The following is an 18,197-nucleotide window of genomic DNA, read 5'->3' on the forward strand; positions in this document are numbered from 1 at the left end:
GGGGCTGAGAGACTTCAAAGAAGTGTGACTGGCTCAAGCTGCATGTGGAGGAGCGGAGACGCAAACCCGGTTCCCCAGATTACGAGTCTACCGCTCTTAACCACTACACCACACTGGCTCTCAAAGGAGGAAAACCTTGTATGCCGCCCTGAGCTCCTTGGAGGAAAAGGTGGGATTAGAAAACCAGTCATTCACCTTGCAGAAAGAAAATCCTTGCTGCTCTCCTCTGCTGAGAGGGTGGATTATCCACTGAAACATACCATGTTTAAGGGGGCATGTTCAGTGGAGGAGAGGCCAAGCTAATACAAACAGGAACTGAGTAGAAAAGCAAACTGTCTCTTGTGCACTGTGGATTTTCAAGGGGATATTTACTGAGACCTTTTGTGGTAAGGTTACCAGACGTCCCTGTTTCCTGGGAACAGTCCCTGGATTTACACATCAGTCCCCATACAAAATCTATTGAAGTTGAAAAGTGTCCCCTGATTCATTGAAAAAAATCTGGCAACCTTATTTTGTGGGCACTATGGGAGGAACTGGTGGACACACTGACACTTGTCAGGTGCCATGTTGGCGACCTCCGTTGTATAACATCAAAGGAGGATGCAGTCTTTTGTGACTGTGATGCCTAGCTTCCTTTTTCTCCCCCCCCCCTTTTTTTAAGGAAATGGAAGTCTGGTGAAACATAGCTAACTAAAGTTTTGCCCAACTCGTGGTTTTACTCCTTTTTTTAATATTAGCGTATGAATTCAAGAGATGGATTGCTTCCTGGAATCTTACCCACTTGAAAGCATTTGGTAAAGGCAGAAAAACTGTCTTCAGTCATACTGCCCTAGAATGTGCCAGGAAAGAAGGTAGTCATCTGCAGGATGCTTCTGCCAGTGTGTGTTGCCATATCTGTGGTACTGCACAATCAGCTATACCGTATTTCTCTGTGTTGAAGATCTGGAAACTGTGCTAACCTGTATCTGGTACCATTGCTTTTCTCATCTTGCTGGAATAATGATGCTGGCACAAATGTTTCTCGTTGCAGTTTGTACCTTACTTTGGTTCCTGATGCAGAACAGTAGTATAAGTAACTGAGGTTACACTTCTAAGGGTGGGTTTTATGTGAGTGTAGTCAGGAGAGTGTGTGTGGCTCCTCGGCCAGACATAGTATAGTGTGACTTTTGTGTGCAGATTGGGCAAAAAAAGTTTATTAAGAGGCTATAAGAACTGACAACATGAAGAAATGGTTCTTCCAGTGTTATGTTTTCCTTCTGCCTGACCGCTGTTCTGATTTACTTTGACAAAAACAAATTAGTTATATGTAATGGCTAGGATCCAAAATATTCGGGGCCAAAAAATGTGCACGTTTGGTTGTCTGTAGTGGGGAGGGGATAGTACAAATAAAGTGAGTGCATTCCTGCTCCTCCGCCCTAGATTTACAGGAGCTCATTGAAAGTCATCTCCCTACTGCCTGCCATGTTTATTCTTTAACTTTCTGTTTTGCAGCTGATCACAAATCTCTTGATAAGCTGGTAGTTCTAAATGACCGTTTTAAGAACAGGGTCATTTTGTTTAAATCAGAGCCAATTAAATCAACATGAAAAAGACAGAAGAAAATTGTTTTAAATCATGTGTTTCCTGAAGAAATGTGCATAGTAGTTGGTTCCTATAACAATTTGAACTGATTGGTTTGCAGCAGCAGCATGGAGCCTTTCTATTTCCTGGTGGCATAAGCAGAACCTTTAGCCATGCCGCCCACATGACTCTTGTGCCACAAAACTGTGTCATTTTAGATAAGGGAAACAATTGTGAAATTAACAGATCATTGGCTTGTCTCTCTTTCTGTATAGAAAGAGATGATAAGACTATCTTAATTGTCCAGAACGCTACAGAAACAAGGCTTGGTGGTTTGCCCAGTAATGCTTGGCCTTCATCTTTATACATACACCCACCGGTGCTTGTTCTTTTTATATGGAAAAGCAGTTTTTAAATTAATACATTTCGGATTATAAAAGCAGACTTCGACATTTCAAGTTCTGACTTCAGTTAAAACCAGGATATTTTTTTTCAAAGAGACACTTAACTTAAATGTTTAAAATATAGAAGTCTGACATAAAATAAAGATTCTCATTGATCCCACCCAACTTTGATTCTTATGTGTTTGTATTTCATTATCAGATTCAACATCATTTTCGTTTATCCTCCAAGTAATTTTTCTCTTATGACTTACTTAAAAATATATAGTTAATGTTGGAACAAAACAGCTATCTTGTGAGATGATTTTTATGTCTAAAACTGATGTGTTAGGGTGAAGCTATTTGAAAGCTCTGTTCTGATGCAATATTGTTCAGCTTGACAAGAATAACCCTGCTGTCGGAACAAGAACAAATGACAGCTTCCTCTTTCTGCTTTTTTCCCCTCTAAATGTTTGTTAGTTGTTTTAAAAAAGCATATATGGGTGTGATTTTCTGTCTCATTAGTGCTTGGGAAAAATACTCCACTCCAATGTAGGACAGTTATTAAAACGTGGGTCATTTCCTTTAACACAATACTAGTGATGCAACACAATAGAAAAAAGTGGGGGGAGAAGGCATTCCCATTACTCATTAAAATGATGTCAGCCCCTACTGGCACATTCCATCCTTCAACTTTCTGGGAAAGCTGTTTGCTTAAAGGTTTGTGGAAAGGAAATAGCAACTATGCGGAACATGTCTGCTTGCTTGATTTCTGACCTTGTGATGCAAGATTGATTTCCTACATGATATGCTGTGGGCTTAGCTGACAAAATCTGATAAAAGTGAACTTTCTGATCAGTTGATCTGTACAACACCTCGATAGCCATTGCACCTAATTACCAGTTCTTAAATCACAGTATGTGGCAAGGATCACAGGCCTTCTCACACTGAAAGATCCCAGACATCTCCTCTACTTAATGTGTAACTGAAAAATAGCCTTGGTGCCTACTTACTCATGTTGATTGCCTGTTCCCTATACTTTCCTCCCCTCTCCTATGTTCTCCCCTTCTAATAAAATTTATATTTGTAAGCACTTCTAAGCAAGGACCTGTCCTCTTTTTACTCTGCAAAGTGCCATGTGCATTACACTATAGCAGCAGCAGCAACAACAGTAGTAGTAATAATAATGATAATAATAATAATAATAATAATAATAATAATAATAATAATATGTTGTATTCAATTGAGTGCTAAGGAGATTGTACCATTAGCTCAAGTGTTCCTACTTGCCTGACAGAACAATCTCTCATGTGATTTCCACACACACACTTCTGGAGGATTTAACAACTCTTTGAAGCAGATTTGGGAAATATATATGGGAGTGGCAGAAGTGAGAAGTCCCTTTGCAATAGTAGGAATCTTTGTGCTGGCTTCCGCTAATGCAACAAGTTACTATAGTTGAACACGGCCCAGCGTTTTGTCTAGACTTCATCTTCTTCCTTGGTGATATTGAAGAGACAATTTCTCCAGCTTTCCATAAAATGTCACACTGTCGACAGAACCTAATTCTACTTTATCTTTTAAACATTTAGGCTTATATTTTATTTTTGTCCTTGAGTCCTTCCTATCTTTGGAAGTTTGAATAAACTCTAGTTTCTCCCATAAATTCAATGCTCCTTGTCTAGGGCCTTATAGGAGACAGTGGAACAAAGATCACTTTATTTCTCTGAATTTCCAATGCTGAAAGTAAATTACTCCCTTTAGTATAATGTCACTGCAGGTTCTTCCTAACATAGCTGATCTTTAATATCATAGCCTCAGTTAGGTAGAGAGAGAGAAATCTTTTTAATCTGTCTTGTATTCTCCCTAAGTTTTCATTTTAGCAGGCATTGGACTTGAGTTTCTAACTCACTTGCTCTTTTAAGCAAGTGGAATGTCCTACAGCTTGTTCTAACTCAAAACCTTTCCTTGGTCAGGCAGTGAAAAAGCAACTACACTCATACCTCGTGTTGCATTAGGTTCATGTTGCGTCTTTTCGGCTTCCGAACATGGCATGCACAGAAGCGTTCTGCACACTTTGCACATGTGCAGAAGCGCTCTATCAAGCTCCACGCTTGCACAGAAGCACCACTCTACTTGCAGACTTTTGGGGGTGCGAACAGCACCCTAGAATGGATTGTGTCCATAACTAGAGGTACCACTGTATACAGGTATACAGTATACAGTGGTACCTTGGGTTAAGAATTTAATTCGTTCTGGAGGTCCGTTCTTAACCTGAAACTGTTCTTAACCTGAGGTACCACTTTAGCTAATGGGGCCTCCCACTGCCACCGTGCCACCGCCATGCGATTTCTGTTCTCATCCTGAAGCAAAGTTCTTAACCCGAGGTACTATTTCTGGGTTAGCGGAGTCTGTAACCTGAAGTGTCTGTAACCTGAAGCATCTGTAACCCGACGTACCACTGTATTAGTATTCCTATCTTCATGAATTAACTTGGTCATTGTCTCAATTCATTACACAGAATTTGGCCTCATGGAATCCCTCGAACCCAGAATGCCTGCTGCTTGTTGTAAAAGAACTTGTTCAACAATATCACCAGTTCCAGTGCAGCAGACTACGTGAGAGCTCTCGCCTCATGTTTGAATATCAAACATTGCTTGAAGAACCTCAGTATGGAGAAAACATGGAAATTTATGCTGGCAAAAAGAACAACTGGGTAAGTGATCGTAAGTCTACTAGCAAAATAATATACAGTGGTGCCTCGCAAGACGAAATTAATTCGTTCCGCAAGTTTTTTCTTCTTGCGAGTTTTTCGTCTTGCGAAGCACGGTTTCCCATAGGAATGCATTGAAAATCAATTAATGCGTTCCTATGGAGACCGCCTTCAGACCAGGTCCGGGGACAGTCTGTCCCCGGACCTCTTCTGAAGGCTGGCGGGGGGAGAAGGACTTTTCTCCCCACCGCCAGCCTTCAGAACAGCCTTCTGAAGGCTGGCGGTGGGAAGAAAAGCCCTTCTCCCGCCGCCAGCCTTCAGAAGAGTTCCCCCAGGGCTGCCTAGGCTGCGAATAGCAGCCTGCTGCCCCGCGTCAGGGGCGCTCTGCTTCAGAGCGCCCCTCGCGCGGGGCAGACATTCACAGCTTGGGGAGCCCTGCAGGACTTCCCCGCAGGGCTCTCCAAGCTGCGGATAGCAGCCTGCTGCCCCACACGAGGGGCGCTCTTAAGCAGAGCGCCCCTCGCGCGGGGCAGACATTCGCAGCTTGGAGAGCCCTGCGGGGAAGTCCTGCAGGGCTCCCCAAGCTGCGAATGTCTGCCCCGTGCAAGGGGCGCTCTGAAGCAGAGCGCCCCTCGCGCGGGGCAGCAGGCTGCTATCCGCAGCCTAGGCAGCCCTGGGGGAACTCTTCTGAAGGCTGGCGGCGGGAGAAGGGCTTTTCTTCCCACCGCCAGCCTTCAGAACAGCCTTCTGAATGTTGGCAGTGGGGAGGAAAACCTTCCTCCCACCGCAAGTCTTCAAGACAGGTCCGGGAACAGAGGAGAAGCGCTGTCTTGCGGGGCACCACTGTAGAAATCCTTTCTTTATGGGGACTGTAACCATTGATTTGGAAAGGTTATTTGTGCTAGGCATGTGGCTCTTAAAGTATGTGAGGTGTCCTCAATTTACCTTCCTTGTCCTCAGCCTAACTTCCTTGACCTCAATTTACCGTCCTTGCTGTCTACTCCCTCTTTTGTTCTTTAACTCTGTTGCTCTGCTAATTTAGAGGCAAACAGATGTAGAGAAAAGGATTGCAGCAGTTACTGGCAAGCAACCACTTTCAGGAGGATGGGGTCGAAGTGTTGCCCCCCCCCCATTCTATGAAAACGAATTACTGACTGGGCTGCAGTTTGCACAGTGCTGTCTGATGTACATTTATCCTTCAGAGTTTTTCTTTTAGGTTGACTGTTCATAGATGGGTGTTGGAATAACATAGCAAAGAATACAAATGCTTCAACTCAGTTTAGCCTGTCTCTGCAAAAAGTATTATCAGATAATGATGAGTATAATGTGGAAGGTCTAGCTGCATAATATATGATCTGCTCTCCAGATATTGTTGAACTGCAGTTCCCTCTATCGCTGACCAGTGGTCATGTTTGCTAGGGCTGATGGGAGTTGTCTTTATTCGGGCCTTTTGCTGTGTGAATTTCTCGCCTCCTGCTGCATTTCTGTGCATTGCTGCTTTGTTGTTGACTTTCTGTTTTTGTTTTTAATTGTAAGTTGTAATTGTTTTAACTGTGACATATTTGCCCTTGGACTATCTGGTGATGGGAGAGAGTTTACAGTATCAATCAAATAAATAAATAAAAACCATTTGGAGGGTACCTAGTCTAATATAATTACAGTGGTACCTCGGTTTAAGAACAGCCCTGTTTACGAACGATTCGGTTTACGAACTCCGCAAAACCAGAAGTAGTGTCCCAGTTTGTAAACTTTACCTCAGTCTATAATGGAAGCCAAACCGGTGGAAGGGCACCAGCAGCGGGAGGCCTCATGAGGGAAAGCGCGCCTCAGTTTCAGAACGGTTTTGGTTTAAGAACGGACTTCCAGAATGGATTAAGTTCGTTATGTTTGCTGACTGGGAACAGTTGTGGACCACAGTTATGAAATTTACGGCATGTAATGCCTTAAGAGAGAATATTATGAAAATGATATACAGGTGGTACATGACCCCAGTCAAGCTTGCAAAAATCTACCATCTGCCCGACAATAAATGTTGGAAGTGCAAAGAAAATGAAGGAACATTCTTTCACCTTTGGTGGACATGCCCAAGGATTAAGGCTTTCTGGGAGATGATATACAACGAAATGAAAAAAATATTTAAATATACATTCCTTAAGAAGCCAGAGGCCTTTCTCCTGGGCATGGTGGGCCAATTGGTGCCAAAGAAGGACAGAATTTTCTTTATGTACGCAACAACAGCAGCAAGAATTCTTATCGCAAAGTATTGGAAGACACAAGAGCTACCCACCCTGGAAGAGTGGCAGATGAAGGTGATGGACTATATGGAATTGGCAGAAATGACTGGCAGAATCCGAGACCTGGGAGAAGAGTTGGTGGAAGAAGACTGGAAGAAATTTAAAGACTATCTTCAGAAATACTATAAAATTAATGAATGCTAAAACTGTGCTTGGATTGGTTATAAGTGGTAATTAGTGATAAAAGTTAATAAGATCATGCAAAAAAAGGCATTGATGATTGGCTGAAAATATTGATATAGAATGTGTTATGGTATAAAGTTTAAATATTTGAAAAAGGGTAAGAATTTGCTGAACTAAATATCTAAACGGGAATACAAAAGGGGGGAGGCGTGAGGAGGTCAAGAACATAAGCATATGAATTTGAGGTCATTGGGAATAATGGATTTGTTTTTATCTTTTGTTTTTTGTTTAAATTTAATTTTTCTTAATTAGTTGTGATTTTTTTTTTCTTGTATCTCTGTGTATTTCTTTTTTCTGTAACTTATGGTTTTTTTTATTTTGAGAATCTTTACTTTTCTTTTCTGTAAAACTTTAATAAAAATTTATTTTAAAAAAAAAAACCAGAATGGATTAAGTTCGTAAACCGAGGTACCACTGTATTTGTTGTCATAAGGGTGTTCCGAGTACCTTTCCTTCCCTGTTGTGCTAAGACACGTTTGTGTACTACTTACTAAACTATAAATATATTCTTGGCTTCATTCATGGCTAGACTGAGCTCTCTAAATTGTTAGGAAAGCATTAGGAAACTTCCAAAAAGTTTGATGTACAATTCTGGCTCTTGCTCCTGCTGTACAGTGATATTGCTCAGCATAGGTTTCACTATTTTTTCTTCACTTGACAGACTGGTGAATTGTCAGCTCGTTTCCTTCTGAAATTGCCGGTGGACTTCAGCAACATCCCCACTTACCTTCTCAAGGTAATGATTCACCACAGTGTTAGCTAGCCTGTTATTCTGTGGAATAACCTGAATTGATGAGACATTCGGCATTCAAATTATTCTAATCTGCTTGGAACAAGTGATAGTCTAGCATTTTAAAATATGTTTTTAATTTGTGCATGGGGGCATTTCTACTAGAATGATTTTGGATAATACTGATGATTGGACTCAGATTCCAACGTGATTAGTGACTATCTGCAGCCACACTTTAAAATTCATTCTACATTCATTTCTGGCCCCTGCTGTCTACTTTGGCATACTTTCCCAAAGAAGAAATGAAATGCGTTTAATTACCAGAGTGAGCATACAGTCTTTTTAAAATTTACAAACAGGCCTTTACTAGTTTTCAGCGTGACACCTAATATCTGACTAGACTTAAAATCAGAAGAGTCTGGTTAAGCCTTTGAAATTTAGTCATTGCATCAGCAAGCCAACTGAGGGGGAGGTGCCCATAGGAACTTTCCTATCGTTATTACAGCTCAAGCTACTGAATTAGAGCCAAGGAAATTGCCTCTGTTCACTTTTAAATATATCCTTAAGTAAACAGGGAGTGAATATACAGAATTTAGATAATTACCAAACTTATGCTTGACAGCTCTGCAGAGCTGGAGGAAGAGGGGGAGTTTGCATGAAGGAATATAAAACACAGTATGACTGTCAAAAGGACTGGTTCACATGTAACACTGAACCATGGTTAAGCACTACATAGACAAGCAACAGCAAAGGCAGTTGAATCATCAGGCCCACTCATCTCCCCACTGTGTGACCAGGAGGAGATTCTTCCCATTTCAAAGAATCTTGGCTTAGCATTAAGCGCAAAATGAAGTTGGCTTATGTAGGAAGTAGTCATCAGTTGTTGTAGGCCAGGTTCTGTAACATCTACGCTGAGATTTGAAACTGAAAATAAACACAGCCGAAAATCTGCTCCCAGACATGCAAGTGGGACAAGGGGAAATCATTTGACTCTGAAGCTGTGCTTTGACTTGCTGAGGCTCATCCATGTGGGGCTAAACCATGGCTTGGCATTGCGTGCAAATCAGCCCAAGAGCTTGAAGGAGAATTTATGAAAAAATACACTGGGTAGAATATGTTATATGGAAATGAGGAGATGCAACCAAAGATCAATAATTAAGTTGGAAGTAAAATTCCATGTTCACAGATTTAACAGTGCAATATCATATAAATGATGCTGCCCCCAATATCGGGCAAAACAAAAATGTCTTTACCTGGCGCTGAGACGATGACAGGGTTGGTACCAGGTGAGCCTCTGGAGTGGGTCTGAAGAGAGCTCTTGAAGCCTTTTTAGTTCACTTGGAAGCTTTCGTGGACTATTGGTAAACTGCATGCATGCTATCCTTTCAATGATGAAAGAAACAAGGGAAAGCTGGCAAAGTTTCATCATGTTTTAGACACATGTTGTAATCTTCCAAGACTACTGGATTCCTGTCAGTGCTCATTTGACACTAAGTCTATAGTCCTCTACTGAGAGTAATCCCAGTTGAATTCAGTGTGGCTGACTTCTGAATAGATATGCATAGTTTTGAGCTCTAATTTATTTAATTTAAATCACTTCTGGCATCTCCAGCAAGTTCATTCTGTAGAATCTAAGTGATAGGAAATGTGTTTTGTTGAAACACAGACTGGAAGATGCTAGCGTTAAGCTGTTATCAGAAATCAGTGTTAGGAAATCAAATGGCAAAATATATATTTAGGAAATAATCTGGGGTATTGTACTGGGTAAGATGTAAATTCTTGACACTGAAAATGTTTCTGTTCACTTCCAGAATGAAATAATTAAGCGATAAGTATTATAGTCCAAACAACTCTTCACATTTATATGAATTGAGTTTATTGAGTGTGCAAACTGTGTTTCCAACTGAATAATGTGTGGGAGTGCATGTTTTCATAATGAAAGCTCACGTTAATGGTCTTACAAATGTATGGGGTCAGTTCTAGAAGAGTACAGTGAATTAACTTCAATATTTTTTTCTATATGTACAAGGTACTTTTGCCACCTTACCTTACATTTTGTAAATACTAATTTTGGATGGTTTCACAAAGGGAAAATAACTCATGGAAGGAGCTTTTTACTGTATTGTTTCTTCAGCAGTTGTAAAGGTCCAACAATTTAAAGAACCTCAGAAATTAAATATCTTTCCCCTGCTATTTCTTCTAAATTGTATTTATGCAGTCAGTACAACTGTAATTGCTGAGAACTGATTGGAACCATGCTGTCTGCAGTCCAACTAAAGAAATATATGCAGCCTTATCAAATAAGTTATGCTTTTATGACTGCTGAAATGAATACCCAGAAGTGCAATAAAATTTTAATATATTTTTCTGCCTGAAATTAAATACTTGATTTACTGTTTGATTTACTGTAACTATTAATCTGAGGCTTATATAAGTTGGGAATTTTAAAGAGTCACCACTTTAATGTCTTGCAACATTATTGCTAAAGAACAATATGCTTACCATTTCCTCTTGGGTTTGGTTTATGGCAATTTGAAAGCCATATGTTGACGTTAGATGGTTTGGATCAACTCCTAAAACCTTTGAGTCCTGTGTACCATGGCATCCAAAAATCGTTGACGCAGGGTGGCTGATGTTTGCTTCTGAAATCCTGTATTTTGTGTTCTTATAAAGGACAAAGCATCAGAGCACTTCAACACCATTTATTCAGTTTCTTATTATAGTGCCAGATTTTTAATCTAAATATTCGAGAGGGGGCAGTAAGGTTTTCAAACATTTTTGTTTATTTTATTTAAACGATTTATATACCTCTTAACTACAGTCATCTCTAAGCAATGCACAGAAAATACAATATGGAAAAGGTAAAAATCAGTTAAAACTATAAAAAAAACTATAAAAAGGTCAGCAGGGAGGAGGCCTCTCTGACCACAATTGGAAATTCCATAAATTTGGGCCCATGATACTGAAGGCATGGTTGATCTGGACCATCCATCCGTGCTGCAGGGGACCACTGTCTTGGCTGTCTCTTTTTTGCAAGGACAAGCAAAGCCTTTGTGTAGCAGTGACGGTGGAACTGGAAAAGATATTGATGGTCAACGAGTCACAGATTTAACCTTACTCTTTGCAGAGTGCTCAGAGTATTTGGCTGTTGGGAAGCAACTGGGAACACAACACACAACATTGGGGTCCTGTTTTTTCTTCCCGCTACACTCTATAGATAATTGGGTCAGGGTATTGGCCACTCTCCCAAAGTCCTTTATTTCCCTGGTGATTAAAATAATTCAGAAATGGGAGTGACTCCTTGCACTCTCACCCGTAGTTCTTCAGTTGCTTTCACTCTCGCTACTGTTACAAATTGTTTAAGGCTGCCTTTTTTAGGGGGCAGAGGAGCCAGAGGCAACAGGGGTGGAACAATCACTATTGGGCAGCCCCAAAAGTCCACATAAATCCAGACATTTTTGTAGTCATCTTCTATGCTGTGCACAATTTCAATTTTTTTATCACCCTTCCCCCCATGCTCCTCTCAATTCAGTTCCTCCTCCTCCTCCTCCTTCTTCTTCTTCTTCTTCTTCTTCTTCTTCTTCTTCTTCTTCTTCCTTCTCCTCCTCCTCGTTGGCGATCACTCATAGCTGAGTAAGATTGTCTTCCATGGAAACGGTTTTAACAGTGAGTCCATAAGTGACCGTGGAGGCCAATTCTGGATCTACACATCCTTCCACAGTGGGGACATAGGTTTCTGAGCAGGAGTTGATCATGGTGAGGATTTGCCAAACGAGCCTTCCTCTTAGCTTGGTTCTCCTTTTCACCATGAGTTTGTGCTTCTTCAAAGTCCATGACACCTTTGGTAAAGGCTGTTCTCCAACTGAAGCGCTTGCAGGCCCGTGTTTCCCAGTCATCAGTGCTTATGTTACTTCTTTTTTTTTTTCTTTTTTTAGATTTGCCTTGAGAGTGTCTTTAAATCTATTTGGTGCTTTAACAGGAAACAAAAGCATTATATCTGTTGGTTCTCCCTCTCAGCTATGTCTTGGTTTCTTTCCTAGAACTCTGCCCAACAGAGGGTAGGATGAGAACAAGGCAGTCAGACACACATATAAGCTTGGTGGCCAGGTTGCGGAGCCTGGTGCCTAAGGCATAGTTCCAAAAGATGTTCTGCTGTAGCCCCTGCCCTTTGTGGATTGTGTACATACTTGTCTGGTCTCCATCTTCTCTTGATACTCACAGTGGCACTCAGTTGCAAAGGAAAAACATGTCCCTGACATGTAAACTGTCCCCAGTATCCAGTTAAAGGATGTTGGGTAGCAGGACTAGGAAAGTCTTCTATCTGAAATCTTGGAAAGCAGCGGCTCCCTCCTTATTTGAGCACCTGCTTGGTAACCTAGAACTGCTACATGTTTTGGTCACAATGTAGAGATCCCTTTTTTAAAAAGTCAATTCATACCCCTAACACAATACAAATGCCTTCATACTGACTGACTCCTTGATTCTGGATACTTGTGGCATTAAGGCTGTAACCCTAAGTCACTGAAACCAGAATAAATTGGGTCCCATATATGATTGAAGTTGCTCTTTATGTTATGAATAATAGCTATATCCGATAGACCAGAAATAAGTATGGAGAAATGGATAGATATAGCGTATTCACATATGTGCTTAACATGAGTTATATGTAGGCAGAGATAATTTACTGACATGGAAAGAGAAATCATTTGAGAAAATAGGTTGTTTTTTTAGATCTCGTGTGTGGCCAGGCATTTGTATAAAATGCTTTGATCCGGATAAGAGGAAAATAGGTGATGCCATTGAGTAATAACCTGCAATTATTTTTTATAGCCATTGCATTCCAGTATCATAAATCAGTGCTTATATTGCTACGGTACAGAATTGGCATGATTACAGGTTCTGACAAGATGGTGAATCTGATTCAAGTAGTGTAATGCAAACACTTCCACCTGGTGCATAGGGCTTATGAGTGTAGAAATGGCTCAGTTCTTTTGTCTTTTCTATATAATAAAAAATTAAAATAACCCCTCAACTTGATAGTGATTTCTTGCATCTCTAAGTTGGGAAAACTGTTAGAGTGTCATCTTTTCTTCCTGGATGCCAAGAGGAAGGTATTGGTTGAGAATGATTGACTGTGGGCGACATGGTAATCGATCATGAAGTAAGACGTTAAGAAAAATGAATGAAAGGTTTGTACAATGACAGTAAGGGTGCTCCTCTGCTAGGGTTTTGATAGAAAAAATTAAGTGGATTGGGGGAAATGAGAAAAGTATGACAATTCCTGAGGAAAAGACTAAAAGCCGAAGACTGTTTTGATAAAAGAGAAGAAAAACACACAGGTCTTGAAAAACAACAAGTATTTTATTCAGACCATATAACAGAATTCTCTTCCCACCTCTGAAACTTCTTTACTTTTTCTGCTACTCAGTCATGCAAACATGCCCTCTTCTTTGTATGCTTTATGTATTTATTATTTGAGCCAGCAAATTTCCTTTCCTCTCTTGAAAAGTGCTTTCAGGTTGTATAAAATGCTAGACAGATGGGAAAAATCATCTTAGCTGACTGATGTCTCTCTGATGATACATAAACCATCAGTTACTTGTTTGGAAGAACCCTGGGGGCTGGTGGGTTGGTTAACCTCAAACGGTGATTGCTACAGAAGCTTGTTCCAATCAGAATTTTCACTCTTTTAGTATTCATAATGCTGAGTATTCAAATGAAAATTAATTCCATTTAATTTCAGCCATTCTACAATGCTTATTTAAATGTTAATGTGCCCACTTTCTGATTTATTAAATTAGATTATGAAGAGTTGGACATGTTAAATATCCCCACGAATCTGATCTGATCAGATTTGAAATATTCCTTATTTTGTCATATGTTCCATGTTGCCTTTGCATATAAATGCCTTGCAAGTACTCTGTAGTTTATCTTTGTAACATAAGCAAAGGCATATCTGTGTAGGAGCTGCTCCTATTGGAAACCATGAGAAGACAGCGGTATATGAAAGGAAGGCCAGAAAAAAAATGTTGCTGTAGGTGGGTGAAACTTGGAGACTTCTGTCTCACGTTTCAGCTGAAGGGACAGAAGTGGTAGAGTGCAGGTGGGCCACTGTGTGCTGCCCCTGCCTTCATATTTATCTCACATAACACTGCAAAAAGTTTTCCCTAATCAATATCTATATGATAAGTGTAATTGAGCTTAAACACCACACTGAATTTGTGTAAACTTATATATGCAAGTAGAGTTGAACAACAGCTGTTAAGTTCATAATGGCATCAGTGTTTGGGGTTCAGCTTAACTGGACAAGATCGACTCCATCCAGAAAGCTATCAGTGGCCCTAGGAGCAGCACTGTAGTGAACATTGGTAATGTGTAAAATGGCCTATCCATGGATACAGGAGCAATGACTTTGCAGAGATTTTCCTGAACACTCTAGCTGATGAAAATATCACTGTAATAGTGGAACCTACTGCTGGTTCATTATGGCTGTGGATGAGCAGATTCGTACAGTGCCCTAGTTTGCATGTCGTGCTTAACCAAACCATAGCTTAGCACAAATGCACTGGTTTCAAGAGAGGAGATAGTGATGAGTTTACTCCTCCCCGGTCATTTTGCTGCTATGGTGAACTAAGCTGTAGCTTGGCTTAGCATGTCATATAAACCTGGACTTGTTTTAATTCTGCTGGACAAACCATAGGACAAACCTTGGTTACAGCTCACGGTTAGTCTCTTGTTAGAGAGCTAAGCCACATGGATGACATGGTGAGCCAAACTATGGCTTAACTCAGTGCAACGCAGCAGCAAAATGACTGGGAAGGAGCAAAGAAGCCATGAGGTCCTTTTTGGGAGCTCATGTGCTTTGAGTTCACACTATATCATAGTTTGGCTTAACATGTTATGTGAACCAGGTCACTGTGTTCTTCCCATCATGGAATGCAATCATTTGACCTAGATGATTCTGAATGCATGTGGATGCACACAGTTCTCATTCATACAGTGGCTTCCATTTGCTGCAGTGACAAAGCCGACTCCAGGACTATATCTACATTGCTTCTTCAGCAGTACCCCCACTCTTATGTGATCTCTGCATTTATTTAATTTTAAAACAAGGATCATAAAATTCTGAGTCATATGTGGTGGAGGGTCGCATGCGGGTCTTCACCTTGCCACACAGAAAATCTTAATTTTTGCAAATGTGTGAACTTGCCCTAAGTGGCATTCGGCAAATACATTAATTCCTTTCCTGTAGCAGACTCCTTGCCTGATTAATCAATGACCTTATTCTGGTAAGCATTTCTGTCAGTATCTGTCTTGCTAATAACTCTATTTAGCCTAGAGCATACGAGGCATTGACTTCCTCTTCAAAGATTGTTAAGTAAAAAAAAAAAGTGTTGGTAGTAATGTGGGCATTGCTTGTCCAAGAACGTTAAGACCTCAGTCTGATTTTTCTAACCATAAAAGGCTATGTGTTATGTCTTCCTGTTTTGTGTGGCTGGGAAAGGAGTAAAATGAACTTTTATTGGAGAAAAATATTTCCGTTCAAACAGTATGAGATAGAATAATATTCCAGAAAAGAGCCTTTGCAGCAAATTGTTATTCACAATATGTACTTTCTGGCTGCTAATTACTATACTAGTCCATGAACAACTATATACTATTCTAATTACTATATGTGCATGTGCAGACTCACAAAATAAGTAACAGTTTCTCCTGAATAGTCTTTTTAAAAGTACAAAATAGGTTGAAGTGGTTGCTTGAAAACTTTGAAGATTGGTTTATTAGGTAGCCAGTTTAAATGACGGTGTTCCCTGCTTATTTCAAGTGACAGAAAACATGTGATCTAATAGATGATGAAGCAGTTAAAAATATAATGCAGGAGAAACTGAACGGTACATGTTGCCAGTCTAAGAATCTGTTTCCTGTATTGCGTTTTGCATTTTGATTCCTGCATTGCAGGGGGTTGAACTAGATGACCTTTGGGGATCCCTTCCAACTCTGCAGTTCTATGATTCATTTGTGCCCAGATATAAATGTAAATGCAGAATATCTTGTTTTATATGTGCCGGAGCATTGTGATAGCCTCTCCCGTGGGGATAAGTTGCAGGAGGATGCTAACCAAAAACAGCAGCAGCCAAACAATTTATGATGTGAAAACCGTACATTTTGTTGTGAGAAAGAACAGGCTTTCTCAGTCTCATGGAAGAAGTTGGAGGGGGCAGGATTGCAATCAAGCTGCTCTGTGTACTTTTGGGAGGACATATGTACCCTGCTTTAAATGCCCAACATTATGGTGCTTTTTATTTTGTGTATTTATTACAGAGGCTGCGGGAAGGGCAAGACTTCTACTGCCTTTCAGATCCCTTTCCAAGAAGTGCTGTTGTCAAGCCTGTTTAGAATCATAATCTGTTAGGAAGACTGTCTGTGCCTGGCATTATTAATCCAAATTAGATCTTACATCAGGTAGATAGTCTAGACCAGGAGTGGGGAACCTGTGTCCCTCCAGATAGTTGAATTCAAACTCATGTCTTTATGGCTGATGAGCAGGAGGAAGGGAATTGGTGGCCTGCAATATCTGGAGGGCCACAGGTTCCCCAAGCCTGTTGTAGACTATCTTAGAATACACTCTGGTGTGTTTTGATCTTGCATCTCTTAAGGATATGATGCCTTCCTCTTTGCATTCACTAAGGTTACTACGTTGGTTCTGGGTAGCACTTGAACCCAAGCTACAATCAAACTTCTGAGCTAGCGAAGGAGTTAGCATAATTATGTAGAACCATTATATGCCATTCAGCTCACCCAAGGCAAGGGAACATATTCATCTGCTGTATATAAAACTGGGGAGTGAACCCTGTCTTCCATCCTACAACCTTAATAAAATGAGATATGGAGCGGAAGAGTTGTGGAAACTGAAAAGGTGCAAGTTCTGTTAGAGAAAGAGAAAGTTAAACCTGCCTCTTCACTTTGGAACATCCATCTCAATAGTAGAGAGTAGCAAGAAGGGGAAACAAGCAGCGCCAGGTACGTGGGAATTTTGAAGAGCAAGTAGATAAGGAAGGGAACGAAGACATTTGAAAGCTTGTATAAGTTCACAAATGTGAGAAGAAACAGGGAGCCAATGTTCAGAGAAGTGTGGTGGAGCAAAATGAACTTAGCAACAAATGGAACATAAATTTCTTTTTTATCAGTTAGCCTCAACGAGTGAGTTTTAGTCATGAAGGTGGCCTATAAGTATTTTAAATAATAAAATAAAAATAGATGAGCTGAAGAGTTTAAGATAGCGGAAAGAGTTTTGAAGGAAGAGACAGAAAGAGAAAGAATAGGCAATATGAAGAGCAAAGCTTTTGCAGATGTGCTCACTTACTTGCTACTGGCAAACTCATATTTTAGCCTCCTTGCCAGGCAGGACTAGTTGCTTATTTCTAGGGTTTGTTACCAAATATAGGTAGCCTTCTAGGTTGGGGACAGTTTGGCATAGAACACACTAACTCATACCATGTTTGCATCACCCTAAGATAGTTTATGGGAACAAGATGTCCTTTTACCTCCCATGTAGGTATGCAACAAGGGTTGATCATATTAAGAAAGGTATCCAGAATATCTGGGCTTGTGATCACACCTGAAAGGGACATTGCTTTTTTAAAAGTGCCAGATTGGGCAGCTGAAATGAAAAAGAAATGCATTTTGATTCAGGAGGCACATTTTAAATACAACGAAAGAAAATGCTGTCCAAGAATCAATCCTGATAATATAAATAGCATTATGATGTGCCACTGAAAGATCTTAAAGCAAACAGAGCATACACAGAATGTGTCTTAACTTCTGCAGATTAGATGTCAAATTTAATACTAAATAGTAGTGTTTATTACTTGTACTTCACAAGATCAAGCCCTGTGTTATAACATTCTCAAGATTCCTTAGTATGTTGTCAGTTCTTATCTTTTCACATTAAGATGTCAGGCTCCTCAGGCAAGAGTTCATCTTTTCCTTTATGTCTTGAATAGCTCAAGTACACTGTCACCACTTAGCAAAATAATACTGCAAGGTTTATTTGAAACTGTTTGGTATAGGTTTAGAGACTTGTCATGTAGCTAAAATATGCTTTGAGTGTTTTACCTGCTGGCCAAACGTAGGCACATGACTGTAATGTTAACTCATTCTTACTGCACTACCATCATAAAAACAAAAGATGCCTTTAGTGTGCATTGCGTGATGCAAAGAAACCACCCGCATGGATGAACTTGAAACTGATGCACTGTTTTTCATTGTTGCTTTGGCTTCCTGTGTTTGTTTTTGGGCATAACTATGATTGTTCTGTTGAGGACAGGAAAGACATA

At 40.3% G+C, this 18,197-nt stretch overlaps 2 protein-coding genes across 2 annotated transcripts in view; one reads left to right on the forward strand and one right to left on the reverse strand.

The window, feature by feature from the left end:
• BABAM2 (BRISC and BRCA1 A complex member 2) overlaps positions 1–18,197 on the forward strand; it is a 129,379-nt gene that overhangs the window by 25,795 nt on the left and 85,387 nt on the right. Inside the window, exons 5-6 of the mRNA XM_083604607.1 lie at positions 4,462–4,656; positions 7,792–7,866. Of these exons, the coding sequence (XP_083460733.1) occupies positions 4,462–4,656; positions 7,792–7,866 (270 nt within the window). The remainder of the gene's footprint in view (positions 1–4,461; positions 4,657–7,791; positions 7,867–18,197) is intronic.
• LOC310758387 (uncharacterized protein) overlaps positions 1–18,197 on the reverse strand; it is a 218,508-nt gene that overhangs the window by 14,484 nt on the left and 185,827 nt on the right. The window lies entirely within an intron of this gene.

This window comes from Podarcis filfolensis (genome assembly GCF_964270895.1).
Source record: "Podarcis filfolensis genome assembly, chromosome: 3".
NCBI classification, from domain to species: domain Eukaryota; kingdom Metazoa; phylum Chordata; class Lepidosauria; order Squamata; family Lacertidae; genus Podarcis; species Podarcis filfolensis.